A 15,955-nucleotide genomic window follows, 5' to 3' on the forward strand; every position below is an offset into this window, starting at 1 on the left:
ACGACAATTAATAATGAGCACCGCGAGTAAAGAAATGAAGTTTCCTCTTAAATCATTAAATCACATAATTTTAATAAACGTATAAAATAATACATATTACGACTCGCGTTTCGCAGAAAACAAACTTTTTTTCTTTGAATACTTTTCTTTGAACGTTGTATTTACGAGATATTTGTCAGTGAAACATAAATAGTGGACAAGTAGCAATTTTCCTACCTATTTTATTAACTTCAAGTGTTTAAAAACAGTTATAATTTTTCCTTACAAAAATTTAATACCGTAAGTGATTATTTGGCTGGTGATTAATTACTTAATAAATAGATAATAAATAGATTATATGAAATGATGAATTGAAATAGATTATATAAAAATAGAATATATGAAGAGTTTGTATGAGAAGTTTGCTAATTTTTCATTTCACTATAAACGCTTGATTGTTGCAGCTTGTATTACGTCAAATTGTACATTCTTGAAAATGAGTTATCTCGCGGAATATTATACAAGATTCTTTTTTTTGCGCAATACACAAAATCGTCTATTAGTCTAGATGTTGAGCGACTTTTTTTGTAGTATCGATTTATTTGCCACGCCCAGTCGGTCGAAGTAAAGTTAGAGAGAACTCTTACGAAGATGCTTTTAGTCTAGAGTTCCGTTTTATCACGGAGCGCACATATACTTTGATCGTACTGTAGATCATCATGGCAATTCAGTTTACTGGATTCTAGTTAATTATTTCTGATTTAGCGCTCAGAATTAGTGGAAATGCTTTTGTTCGGCTGGCAAGCCAGTTAAATAATAAATCTCGATCGATGAGATTTCAATGCGAATTAAAACCATCTCACTACATAATTTATTTTCAAATTGGCAGTAACAGTGGATTGAAATAACGAGCTTTAAAAAACAAAATTTATAATATTAACATTTAAGTTATGTATTAAGTAATTTTACGCGCTTGAATTAATATCTTGACGAATATCTTGACGAATACTGTAGTGGCGTACAACTATTATAGTAGTTAGTAGATAATAATTATCAGCTAATCTATACCTAATCTATACCTAATGTGATATGATATCAAATTTTAGTCCAAACGAAAGATTTGTCTCATGCATAGAAGAAAAGAAGCGTCAAATCAAAAATTTATATACTCATATCTATGTATGCAAGAATATATATTATCCTCTTATAAGAATTCCAACTTCTTTATCTTAACTTCTTTTCTTAAATGAACTGCATAAAATACTTACTTCATTTAAGCATAAGCTTTCTTCGTTCAACACAATATATTCTTATTTCAAGATTTTCACGTTAAACTAAAAATATTTTCAAGAATATTCTTTTTTTCTGTGTATATATAACATATATTTTTAATTGTTACATATACGTATAATATATGAAGGGTACACAGTAAAAATGATCAATGTCCATCCGGAGTAATTTCCGGAGAAAAACGCAATTTTAAGTTTCAAGCCATCAGATGTCTTAGGAAGCTATTGAAAAAAGTATGTATGAAAATAAGCAGTGAATATCAGAATGCATAGTGTTTATTTAGGCTGCGTTCCAATATTCATCGTCAGTACTGAAAATCTATATTTTTCTATATTTTACATCACGTATGTTATAGATTTTCAGTACTGACAGTTGCTGACAGTATAAATATTGGAATGCAGCCATAGTATGTGTTTACATTGTATGTTGGACTTGGTTCTTCCCCTCAAATGCGTGGACTATGCTCGTTTTTCCCCAGCACGGTATATCTTTCAACCTTATTTCCAATAAATTGTAACTGCTCTTGATCAGATAAGAATGATGAAAGTTCTTTGAAAATGTCATAAGATCAGTGGACTTTGATCATTTTTCTTCTGTACCTTCCATATATTTTTGCTCTGATCTTTTCAAATATCGTTTGATAAAGCATAATAAAAAAATAATTGCTTAATATCTCATTACCCAGGAATGAAAAATTTATACTGTTTTTATTATATTGTTTTATTATTTGACAGAAGAAGTAATTTGGTATAGCAAACATTTTAATATAATTTATTTCTTTTATAAGTTACGATAATATATTAATAGTCGGTAAATATAAATTACATGTAATGTTGTGCAATGTCCAAGGCAGACAACAGATATCCTCTAATGGATCCTCTAGTGATCTATTAGCAGTTCCATATCAGCTTAAAGTTCGCACGAGCTTCGCTCGTAAACGCATTTATGGTCAGTTCGGGATAAGCAATATCCCCATGTTATTCTAAACATATAATAGCGGCAAGCACTTTAATCGTCCGAGGAATTACATCGACGTCCAATTAGTCCTGGATTCGCTTAATGCTCGAAAGTCCTACTTCGGTATCCCGGAGGATTCATGGCGCCGACCCAATTTCAGCAGAAACGGATGTAAAATGTCAGGAACCTCGTTTGACCTTTTCACACGGTCATGCGCGCGTACGTAGGTACGTTAGCAAGATGCATAGGTGATTTTTTGGAAAGAATGTCATCGAAAGAATTGCCGTGCAATCTCGCAAGAGACCCATTCTCTTGCTTTCTCGAGTTTTCCCACGTTTCCGGACGATTAACCGAAATTCCTTTGTTCTATGTAATCAGCACGAATGCGGCGTAACGTATTACATCATTTACCTGAAGCGTAGGAGATTTTTTACGCCTCGCTTCTCCACGTGCCGACCCAAACACGCACGACCCACCACAACACATTCGCGTTATTAAATTCTTTATCTAAGCTGTTGGCTGTGTAAGATAGATTGCACGCGCACATTTTCACACTATGGTATTTGAATCAACACTGTGGTCACTTATTTTCTGAGTCACTACTGCGTTGCAGCGATTTATTATTAGCATCACGAGTTTGCACTGAACGCCAAGATTTAGTCTCAATCTATTTGCATCATTATGAGAACAAAGAAAAAATATAGGAGAACAATTTTTCTTGAAAGAATGTTGATATATACATAATATAATTTTCCATATATGATCATAAAGATTTATATAATTTCTTATGATTACTAATATCTACAATCACATAAAAAATTAAAATATTCTATAATTTAACAAATATAATTTACATAACTTCTTGTTTAATATTATACATATTGTTTAAACACATAATAAAATAAATGAGAAAAAATTGTTTTCCTTTAATTGTCTATTTCAGTTTTTAATAAGTAAGACTTAATCAGTGCAAGAGGTAATAAAAGGATATTTGTTTGTTTCCCTGAAGTTATAAAGTAAAATAAATTTGTCCTGCGGATTTACGACACTTTTCGCAGACGGCGTCACAATGACTGACATTGGCGATCGATAAAAGCGAACGTGTCATCATAAATGCATCATGAAATCGATTGCAAAGCACTTCGGGGCTTTCGATTGACAGTGATCTCGATTTGAATTGACTTCCAATTATCGGGATGATGAATGACATTATAGTAGTTTCCATAAAATCGTTTTCACTTCAAAACAATCGCGCAAATTTTCCGTTAAAAAAAAGTGACACGCTCAATGCGTAATTTAATATTTCGGAATAATCAAAGTATAAACCGAAGATATATTGAGAGCCTAAAAAATTATTGAAACAATAATGAAAATTAAATGTTTCTATAAATAGGTAATTTCTTTTTCTTTAGGTAGTCCGAAAAAATTAAATAGATAATCAAATGGTCAATTTTCGATACTTTTATTGGCATCAATAACCTGTACCTTACTCATTAACTAGATTCTTTAATTCATAACACATCAAAGATTGATAATGATAAAAATGTCATTATAAGTACGATAAAAATTGAAATGCATAACCATAATAAAGTTTTTTTGTGTTTCTGTATTAACTTCTTACGTTACTTTATTTGACGCGTGTCCCAATTCAGTATAGAAATATACGAATTGGAAAATCTATGAAGAGAAAAAGAATTGATGTCAAGCTCTACTTTGCAATACCATAGATAACCACGAACTCGAATCACGATCTCAATGATATCCATTTCCAAGCATTATTTTCTGCCAATTTCTTTCCTATATTAAACTCTCTGACAGAAAGGAATTAGGAACATTGTTATCTGGAAGAGCATTTGAATAGACGAGACGGCGAGACGGAACACAATGCTGATCACAAAATCTGCCGAAATAGAGTTGGTGAAATATAACGAGGGAGATAAGAGAGCATGGACGCACAATATAAAATGTGATTGATGAAGTAACATTTTGTCTTGGCATAAATAAAGGACTAAATATATAAATACGTACTGCTCTTCGCATTTCGCCAAGGGTTTATAACCAGCACGCTTTGCAAGGCAACCTTGTTTTTCCATTTGAGGAATTGGATGTACTCTCTCTCGTATTTCTTAACGTAGCCCGAGTTAAATCGGTACACCACTTGAAAATCAGGAAGCTATCTCACAAATGAAAATAAAGTCTCGTGCTCGGTCGTCTATCGGTATTGCGTTAAACGTAATAGATAATGTATAAAGATCGAATGTAAATATAAACATTGCAAAAGAAAGGAAGAAAATAAAGTTATAACAGAAAGTGTATATTATGGTTTAGAAGAACCATTTAAATCTAAAAAAAATACGAAATTTATCGTTATCTTTAAAACTTACTGTACTTTAAATGTTGCAAAAAGTGGACATATGTATAGTATCATACATTAAAACTTATATGATAATATTTTAGAACTGCAAATAATAAAGTCTTTAGCTAAAAGGGAAATTATGATATTTCCCTAATTATTTCGAAGCAAAACGTTTATTTTTTTCATGATGTGACATTTAATAGCAAAAAATTGCAGCGTTTAAGGCTCTTAATGCAAAAAGTTATTTTGTGCATATGTGCTTAAGAGAAGATTTAAAATTATATATAATTATTAAAATAATAAATATAAAACTTTTAAATTATTTCCTCTGATGCTATGTTCAATAATATTAAAAATTTTATAGTATACGTAATTATTTAGATTTTAACTTTGTTTTAACACTCAACATTTCTAGATAACGTTAATAATAAAAAGTATGCCTGTTACCTATGTACTATAATAGTGTCACAAGTCTATGTGAAATCCGCTGCACGGAGCAGAAATATCTTAATTTTTTTAAACCGGTTATATTATGGTTTTCTGGATGAATAGTGTCATAACTGAATAGACAAAGACTTACAGCAGACCTCTTCAAGAAACAGTATAATTTAATTATAACAAAAATGTCACAATTATATTGCGTTAGTTATCTCACAATTAAAAGAAATTCAATTTTTGTTTTTCCTCTCTGAAAATTGTTTAGAGTTTTTGTTTTTGAGTTGTGACAGTATTCTTCTCGAAGTGCGATATGCAAATAAATAAAATTTTATATTTTCTTCTTATTAAACAAATAGCATTATTAACGTAGACATTTTCAAATGTATTTCTCGTTATTTCAAATAACTTGGAAAAGAGATACTCGTATTTTCTTCGCATAATAAATCATTACGGTTATTATTAACCAGAAAATTTTGTTATTTGTTTCAAACATTGATATTTCACTCTTTGTTTTTGAAATCAAGAATTCCGTTTTTCCTTTTAGTATTGCTTTTTCTCTCGACTTGCGTTGCAATAAGAATCATGTTAGTGTTTATGAGCCATTTCGTTTCATACACCATAAAGTTTATCATAGCTCTTTGTCGTATCTGTGTGAGTGTTCTGCAACTTTTATCATATTTTACTGACAAGGAGATATATTGTCACATTTCCATGTATATTATGTGAAGTGCTCTTCTGTGACTAGTTAGTATAAAACAATGTTTTTTTAATATTTTTGTTATTATAGCGAGTTATTTGCAAGTTTAATCCATTCACGATATTTAAGAACTTCTTAATACACAGGTGTTTCATTTACTCTAAAGTCTATAAATAGTTCAAGCGCAAAAACGTAATCCGTATTGAAAGAAACTTTGAATAGAATCGATAAATACTAAATCTCAATGACTGTTAAAATATTCGCCGGATAAAACGGTGCAAAGGAAAATTTTTCGACATTTTAAATGTTAAAGTTCACGAAGGCGCTTGCCATTTTCATTGTGAATTTTGATACTCTCAAGTCTCTGTTATTAAGTAAAATTAATTTATTTTAATTAATGAGAACGCTCTTTTCTTTCGGTGAAACGTGGAAGTAGAAGACTTCAATTTCTCATTTCTAGAGCAAAGTTTGCTGGATAATTTTGTTTGATGTTCTATAATAATAATAGCAAACAAAACAAAATTGTTTGTTTGGTATTTGCGTGGTCGCTCGGTGATGCGATCCGTTAAAGTGCATCCCACTATCGAAGAGAAATCGTTCAATCGTGAATTGTAATATATAAAAATAATATACGAAACAAAAATAATGCATGAGAATGCTTATATCAACCTCTCGCACAATGGTATCAGTAGAAGTAGAGATTCGCCACCAATGGTATCACAGTGCTACTTGAATTTCTAAACACGGTTAATTTACGTGCGCGAGAGGTTTCCCGTATCTCCGGCACGTCACTCAACTGTTTCCGGCCAGAGCCAAGTCCGACTATGTTCTTCTTCCTACTCTATCATAATGACGGTAAAGCGTAAAAGCTTTATCTATTAATAATCTGTTAACAATATATTAATAGTATGTGTGGTTAGAACTTTTCCAATAAAAAATTATTTCAGCAAACAATAGCGACGATTATATGAATGCATTATAAGTGATGCTACTTTCTTTGTAAAAAATGTTATACAAAGTGGAAGGAATTGTTTTGCGACAAATCTTGTACTGAACAAAAAGATGTAACTTTCATGATAAGTAATACATAAAAAAATGTTTTGAGTTATATATTATATATAGTCTACTGTATTAATACTTATAATTTATTAAAAAAGACAAATTATTAGCTGATGGGGAAATTTGAGTAATACCAGTAATCTAGTTAAACTAATCCATATTTTATGAACTTTAGTCATAGAAAATCGAACAAACAAAAGCATATCTCGAACTGAGAAGTTGTACCATCTATAGAATTTGCAGGACAAAGGACTGACTGATCCTGGATCAACCTGAAATCCTACTTTCGGGTTTCTAGGAATATCTCACGTTGAATTCGACTGGCTCGTTGAAAGCACCCAAATGGAAAAAGAGCGGTGAAATATCTCCCTACGTTGGATTTTGTTCTTACATTTTACGACTTCGTAACATAAAAAATCCGTTGCGCTTAAATTAACCACGAAGTAATAAAGGAAACCGTAAAATGTGAGTTTGATCGAAGAATAGACAGTAACTTTTTAAATATAAAGTTGCTGGTAAAACGAAATTGAATACAAATTTCAAAGTAAAATATAAAATTGCTTTAACGGTATGTAAATTTGTTTTATCGCATTATATATAATTTTAGATTATTAACTTTTTACTCTCGCTTATTCACATTTTATTTTCTTTCTTCCTATTACGTAATACTCGTTTTTCTTTTTATTGAAAAAGTATGTCGTATCACTTAAAATATTCAAATTGTTTCTGTATACTTGCTGCCAAAATTACGTTTAAAAAAGTATGTGACTGCAATCTATCCATTTTTTAATATTGTAGTTGTTTGCAAAATTAAAAAATTGTTTATATCCATTAAAAGTCTACTTCTTTTAGATACAGTTAAAACAAATTTCATAAAAATTTAATGATTTGATATCCAGTTAAAATAAACTTTACACATAATTTTTTCAAAGCTAAAAATAAATCACGACGTGGTGTTTAAGAAATCAATAGCAAATAACGCGACTGCGATACTATTAAAAGTAATCAGTCAACCGCAACTTATATAGCCGAATAACGTCATGGAATAGTACTAGATATATCGTCATTTGATATCTCGCTACCCTTTTTATCGATCGATTGACCGCCGCGCAGAGATAGATTTTTTGATCGTTATTGCGCCGGTTGTAAGACGAAACCTCACGATAAAGATCAACTTACTCCTATTCCACTACCGATCTCTTGTGAGCCAAGGCAAGCAAATAAATCTCTATCTACCGCAAATACAAGCACGATGCAGAACACGCTGTAAACAGAACCGTGCTTAGGCACCGATTATTTGAGCTAGACAGTCGTCTAAGCAAGGAATCAAATATCATTAATAACAGTCCGTTTAATTTTCAAAACTGCGTCTGTCGCAATTCGCAACAGTACTTTAGATCGCTGCATATTTTTACAAATAGTTTTCAAACTAATTTCTAAGTGTTATTGCTCCAGCTGAATCACAGTTAATTGTTCATTCCATGCAGCATTTGCAGTGAAAAATTTAATCTATTTACCTTTGATTTCTTCAGTTCCATGATATATAAAACGCTGCCGTTTAATTTGTATCCATCTCTATATATCTGTATGTATATGTGTATACATATATGTAGGTATATAATAATAATTTGTATTAAAAGATTGAGATTAAAAATGATAGCTTGCAAAACACTCAAATGCACCAATTGTTATGTTATCCCTATCAGAATGTAAAGTTCTTTCAAAGTCAGTACCGAAGAATTGAGATGGAATTGGCGCAATGCCAAGTTGTGTTGAGTGAATTTCCAGCGAAAGTAGAGCAAACACTGACGTATATGACATATGCGGTCGCATCACGTGGAATCGTTACGTTTCGACTTCCTACCAGAATAATTTATCATCGTCTTGTAATTAATGGCACAAATGTTGGATCGATACAAGTGGAAATTAATTTTCAGCAAAAAAAATCGACGTCGAAAAATGTGACGATTAACAAAAGCTCTCTTTTGAATGGACAAAAAATTTTATCAGTAACTCAGATTGCACCTCAATCGATATATGTTCGCTTTCTTTATGACGTAAAAAGCAGTGACCTATTAAAGAGAAATTTACACGCTTCATCTTATACATAAGACGGAGCTTCTAAAATGCTTCTAAATTGCAAACTATGGTGGCAAAAGAAAGACTTGTGCAAAATTAATTTGATTGAATTACAAGTAGGATTTTTAACATTCTGTATAAACGCATGTACTTTCTTTTGGAACTCAGTCTTTGCGCTTATTTTATATGTGAATATTGTTAGAGTTAATAGTCATTATTTGGCGATTTGGGATAACATTTAAAGATATTTTTGATATTATTATTATAAAATATATTAAATTTATATGTGTTAATAGAAATATTCAAGTTGACATGACAAGAAAAAATAAAACTTGCAATATTTTAATTAACAAGTTTAAAAAAAGATGGACTAAAAAGCTGTAATTTAAAAATTGCGAATGAGATTTGTTAGAGCTATATGTATTGGATCCTTTTACAGACAATTGTTTTAATTAAATAGTTTAATTAAAAAGTCAAATTTTAATCTTCCTCTGATTAATAAATTTATGAGATTAAATTTATATTATAAAATATTATTTTACTGGATATTTACACATACTATTTACTGTTAAATTGCTATTAAATAACTATTTATTAAAAAAAATAGTTATATATTTTTTAAATAAAATCCACGTGTGCGCGTACAATTGTATTCGAAAAAACTAAACAGAATGCATTCTCGCAACTGGAATTTTGTTTTCTAGTAGCGTCTTGTTTGCGCACTCGAGACAGTATTAAAATAGATGGGATGTAAACCTTTAAGAATGATTGTTTTCGAAGCGACGCCACGTGCATAACATCACTGAACAACAGAGCGTCCATATAACAATCTTAATAGTTCTTAATTAATCTCAATTTGGCGTTAATTACTTTGGTGTGAGGACCTGCCAGAGAGGCGTATGGCCTCATCCTTTCCCCCCCAAAATGTAGAACGTCTTTGCCCGAGGACTAATACGAGAAGTGACGGAGTGGAATTACGTCGTTAACCTCAGACAGCTCCTAAGCTGGCTATTACGTGGAATGTTACGTGCTACTAAACTTCCACCAATTTGTTCGTTTAACACATTTTTAACGTGTAAGACTTTTTTGTAATTTCAAACATCGATAGCATCGTCATCCATTGTAGTTGGTTTATATGGTCATCTTATCTTATAATAATACAAAGTGGACAAATTTTTGTGTGATGTTAAGCTACTCGAAACTTATTCGAAATTAAATGTACGTTAAAACAAATTTAAAGAAAAAAATGTAATATAAAACATTTGAGTAAAAAAAATGGTTAAATTACGATAATAAGCGACAGTTATATTTCAGTTTAATATTTTTATATTATTTAATATTTCTATGGTTGGTTCCTTTTCTCAGAACGTGTTACTATTATTTTATTTAGATTTATAGGTTAATATTCAAATATCGGTCACTTATATGTGTTTTAGGAGAAAAAAACTATGAAACAATAACTTGACTATATGCGCCGGCATGTAGAAATGTAATTACCGATAATGGAATGCGTTAGCCAAGACATTTAATATCTCATTGAGTTCTATGATTGCCCAACTCGGTATCGCCTACGTTAATTACTTGAAGCAATTATGCGGCGGTACTGTCGTTGAGCTCACGTGTTGTTGACTGTTCTGTATTTTGTTTGATTTCTATTATGAGATAGATCGTTAAGAATTATAAGTTTACTATCTGATGTTACAATATCCTAGGACTAAAACGATTATTCAATAATTTAAAAAGTTAAATATATACTTTATATTTAATAACAATAAATAATCCACGGATGGGGCACTAACTCCATTAGCTTTATAACTTTTTCAGTAAGGATAAAAATAGATAGAAACCAGATCTCGTGACAAAGAGAAAACTTGTTTTAGCATAAATAAAGTAACTTCTTTTGAGATTCTATAAAAATTTGTGATCGAACGAGTACACGATTCATAATTTAAAAAAAACTTTGTCAAAATTTGGTAGTCCTAGAGAGCAAAATTTAATCTCAACTTCGCATTTACATTCAAATCAGGAAGTGGCACCAACAGCGACTCGAGTTTGTAAGAATCATGAAGTAGCTCGATTTAATAGCTTAAACGTCGTAAGTTTAGAAACTTCCGTTAAACTGCCTTAAATAATTAAACTCCATGGCAGGCCTCTCCAATATAGGTCACAGCTCTAAATAGAAGCTGGACGTCGTATTAAATCAGGCTGTTAAACCAATATCGTATATAATAGAAGAACAATATGCTACTACGTCGCACATTATACTGCGGCTTTGTTTTCTGCCAGCTTAGAATAATATACCGTGTCGTTGCTTTTAACGTCCAGTACAATTTCCATGTAAAATCTAGAAGTTTGTCCATCTCGATCAATCGTAAATCTCGTGTATCCTTCGTATGCTTGCCGACGACCACTACAAATTATTACGCAGTTGTGCTCCTAAAAGGCGCATACATAACGCTTTTAATAACACAATTGCGAGTCAGATGATGTGGTCACTCGGTGCTGCGCACATTGGGGTCAATGTCAATATTGTTAATGGCAGTTGAAAAACGCTAACGAATTTCCGCGATGAGTGTTCCAGCGCGGTACAAAAATATTGCGCCGTCGTAATACTTCGAAACGCATATTACAAATACCGCATATTAAATCATCTTTTTGCTTATACAATTATCATCAGACGTCAGATCTCGGATCGCAAGAACTAAACACGGAATATGTATTTAAGTTAGTTTCTATTAAATATCTTTATATCGCGTATCTTTTTCGAAATTGTGTTATAATTCGAAAACATTCATTTCAGATGGCATGTAATATAACGGTGATTCTGTAATTTTATCGCTTCTACTATCCATTTTTTTTTTCGTGTCATCAAATAAGTTAAATTTTGTGCGGCTAAGATAAACCAACTCAGAGTAGATAAATATGGACAAAGTAATATAAGAGTGTAGCTAGCTATACATTATTGATGTGTCGGCACGTAAATATGAACTATCTACTATCCTATCAGTCTTACTACGCATCTACGCATCTACTCATCAGCATAAACTGCAGCTACGATTAAATGCGATACGCGTCGAAAAATATAAGGAATAAATAACGCGGCAGTCTCTCAGTTTTTTTTCTCTCTCACCAAAACTTACCCCAATAGAGCAGATTCCTCGGCAGTAGCTGCTGTCGGCATCCTGTTTCTCTCCCTAGAACAAAATGGCGGCGAATAATCACACACGCCTAGCCCTAGCGGCATGTCGTGCCTCTACACCCGTTATAACACACAGATATTTTACAACAATGTAAAAGCTATTAGCACGATAAGCGAACAACAATGTCATACTTGCGTCAAGCTGTTATTAACAGCATTCTATATTAGTCGTTAAGAATCAGCTTCTCTTTGTTCTACGGCAGCATGATTTCCGGCATTTAGCACACCGCCCATGAATGTAAAATTACTGTTTAAAATCATCATTTTCTATGGCCAATTAAACCGGGTCGGACAACTTCATGCTCGAATGCGTATTTGAATAAATAAACTTCTCAAAGAAGTCGGACACTGGACTTCAGGCATTACTAAAAACATATCGTTCGAATTAAATCAAAATTATATAGGTAAAGGCTACGATTAATAAATGTCATATTTTCTGTTAATACAATAATTCAATATATTGATGTCTTTAATATTAAAAATACTTAATATATATGTGTGTATCTACAAGATATTTTAATCTTGTGGATAAATAATATTTTGTATTATTTTTCGATTCTCATGATATAATATACTCTATTATTGCAAACATGACAATATCAATCTGCGATTTTTAAATTAACTCGAATAATCACAAACTTGTCATTTATTCAGAGTTGTTCTCGGCCATTCGACGACTCATTCGACAGAGAAGCCGGTTCCGCAACGCACACGCTTCCGTCGCGCGCCACGAAGCGATACGGACGGTCGCAACTCGAGCGTTGCAGGGACAAAGGAAGACGACGGATCGCGTGCATGCAACAGAGAGAGTGATAATAACAGTAACAACGATAAAGCAAGCGATGATGATTACGGTGATTGCAGTCACGCGTGGGCAAAAGGATGCGAGAAAAGCTAGGTGCTATCGGTGTATGCGTGCGAAGCTCGAAGCGTGAGGGAAATGAACGATCTTTTCAGGTGTCATAAGCGTGACTTACCTTCGGTTCTCTTGTCTTTTACACGAATTGACTAAGTACAGCCAGCACCATTAATATCCCAGCCTGAAGTTTGTCTGTACTTACTAATCTACTAATTTAAAAGTGTAAAAACGAGATGTTGGCTTCATGTCCAATTTGGTTTATGTCAAATAAATATATATAATTTTACAATAAAATATTTTACCACGCTTTTCACAAAGTCAACATCTCTAGTCTTTAATTTCTTGGAATTAATATGTTTATCGTTTTGATTAAGTTTTTAGCTCCACGAATATCTTCTGTACATTTCTTATGCGTTCTTTACTGAGAAATTTGGAGGATGTTTATTCGATAATGTGCACTGTTCGCGTAATTATTGACTTCTTTAAGAAAGGCAAATCGTATATAATTATAGTAGACATTTACTAAAGTTGCCGGGCAATTTATAGCATGCGCGCAAAAATTACAGAATTCCTTCTGGGTAGTGTCATATTCCGAGTTATATTTAGCTTTCGTGTTTATTTAGCTTTTAAAGATGTTTAATTTTGACAGATATGCATTGAGTACTCTTTAGACACTATTAAAACAAAAGATCGTTGTTAGTAATATTAAAGATGAATAAATTGCAAGTGCAGCTGCTATAGCTACATGGCATGTAGCATGTTGGCGAATAATATTTTCTGTTTTTGTGCAAGAATATTTTTCGCGCTTATTTTTCGACGCGGTTGACGCTTTCGTTGCTAAAGGCGATTTTTTTGTTATAAATCTACAATGTTTTCTTAAAAAATTGTTTAACAAAAACAAACGTTAGGGTAAAGTGCATGTTTCGGATCAGATCCTAATTCGGATCAACAAGCAAATGCTAAATTTTATATATAATATAGAAAATAAACATACTAAAGAATAAAACTTTTGAAAAATATGTAAAAATACTAAAAGAAAAAAATTAAGTCATTATAAAGGTATATATTTTTTAAATATTAATTACTTTCACAAAATACATACGTTTATGTTTCGAAAAATTATAATTTTGAAAATAAAAGTAAGAAATCATTCTAAAGAAAATTAGAATCTCTCGAAGAACTCCAGGTCAACGTTCTGAAATAATGGGAATAGTACGACCTTATTTTTCACGCGGGTAACGATCCAAGCAAGCCATATTTTGCGTATTTGTAGAAGACATGTACATGTTGGAGTTATATATCTCTACGTCATCATGTGAGAGCATTTTCAGATTCATGAAATTTCAAGATTTCCCTTTATTCTTATCAGAATTTAAAGTACCGTATTTTTATCACTTTTATTTTTATTACACAACATATATATAAGATATTATATTTGTTGAAACGTACATATAATATATTGTATAATTCTATAATTCAATAATTCACATAATTGCTTTTTTACACATCTCTCTAGTAGTTGGTTTAATCACAATAAAAATGTTTTTTTTTCCTTAGTCCGTAGCCGTGCAACGAAAGTTAAAAACCGCGTCGATAATGTTACGATCCATCTCATGAAACTTGTTCGCCTTAGTAGCTAACAATAAAAGCACTATAACCATGCCTCGATGTCTTCGACCTCGAAATGCTCATCGCCCACAAACTCTTTAACGACTCTGCACTAACTGTTCCGTTGCTGATTGCATCCGCTTTGTATTTCAGCTCAGTATCCTCAGTACTCATTGTATTGTACATTAGCTTGAGCTAGATAAAACTCGAAATTTTCTGTATATTGTTTAAAATAGTTCTCAAATGTATCACGATGTATTTCTTTAATTCACAAAATTTCGGCACTTTTTTCCGCGGATAAAAATAATTTGATAGAAGTAGGCTGGTCGCAACACATATAATTTCAATGTAGACAATGTGATTTTTTTTAGGAAAATTAATTACATACATTTTACACAATCCACAATTTGCATAATTTTTTTATAGAAAAATATTAAATCAGAAATCACTGATTATTACTGTGGTTTGTTTAATGGAAAGTCGCTTTATAATCAGTATGTTTCCAGTTCTAAATTTTTATTTTTTATTATTTATGAATAACAACCAATTTTGTAACATTTAATATAATTTGTCCTTTATCGAACTAAGGTTGATATAATAAAATAGTTTAAATAAATATATTAGATTCGCAAACCAGCTTTTATTTCAAGATGCGTATATAAAATATAAAAAAATATACATTTTATTTAAAAAAACTAGAAATACTTGACTTTTTGTTTTAAAAGTATTTGTAAATCACTATTCTTAACAAATTGTATATACATATAGATAGATATATAAAAACAATGTCAATAAGCATGGATTAATTTTGAATTAATAAATATATGATTGATAAAAAGAGTCGTAGTGAATTATCAATAAAAGAGCGACTAGATTCGTTTAGAGGTCGAGGAACAGTAAAACGATATATCCGCGACTGTGTACCTCTATCTGTCGACCAGTCGACCTAACCCCATATCCGGAAAATGTCTTTTAAAGCATTACCTTGAAACGATCGAAGCACTTTCGCGACGATCTTCGATCAACGGGTCCTTTTTTCGCATCTCAGCCTTCGGTGAGGTGAAGCTAAAAGCCTTCTTCATGGATTCGAGAACGCTCTGGCCGGTAGTCTGTGTCTGGTCGACGATGGTTGTGCTTTTGTAAACGTCTTCGCCCAGGTCGCCTAAGGACCTGTACGAAGCGCCAGTACCTGCCGGCATGGCGTGACCTTTCGTCTCCCTGTTTCTCTCACTCGAGACGATCTAATTAATCGTCGTGCTGGTCGGGCTTGATGGTTCCCACTGTCCAGATAGGTGCCCTCTCGGCGAAGACTCGCCTCGAAGGCGCCAAAAGCTGAGGTGTTGTTGCTGCCGCTGATGATGATAGGCGTGCCCGAAGCCGATATCGCCAATATCGCACGTCAACAAGGCAAACGAACGGCAAAAAAACAAAAGA

The 15,955-nt window shown here is 32.1% G+C and overlaps 1 protein-coding gene across 11 annotated transcripts in view; it reads right to left on the minus strand.

The window, feature by feature from the left end:
* Positions 1 to 15,955, minus strand: part of Mesk2 (misexpression suppressor of KSR 2) — a 49,311-nt gene that overhangs the window by 11,108 nt on the left and 22,248 nt on the right. For 3 of the 11 annotated variants that reach the window (XM_071716059.1, XM_071716060.1, XM_071716058.1), the window contains exons 2-3: positions 15,506 to 15,873; positions 11,996 to 12,049 (exon numbers count right to left, since the gene is read on the minus strand). The exons of 3 other annotated variants lie outside the window; for them this stretch is intronic. In XM_071716059.1, the coding sequence (XP_071572160.1) occupies positions 11,996 to 12,049; positions 15,506 to 15,720 (269 nt within the window). In that variant the 5' untranslated portion in view covers positions 15,721 to 15,873. Of the gene's footprint in view, positions 1 to 2,094; positions 2,610 to 2,637; positions 2,887 to 11,995; positions 12,050 to 12,186; positions 12,391 to 15,505; positions 15,874 to 15,955 lie in introns of those variants that run through there. 5 more of the 11 variants (XM_071716064.1, XM_071716062.1, XM_071716063.1 and 2 more) reach the window with 5 other exon arrangements.

The sequence above is a fragment of the Temnothorax nylanderi genome, unplaced genomic scaffold (genome assembly GCF_030848795.1).
Source record: "Temnothorax nylanderi isolate EJ_2023f unplaced genomic scaffold, tnyl_v1.0 TNYL_tig0175_pilon, whole genome shotgun sequence".
Classification (NCBI taxonomy): domain Eukaryota; kingdom Metazoa; phylum Arthropoda; class Insecta; order Hymenoptera; family Formicidae; genus Temnothorax; species Temnothorax nylanderi.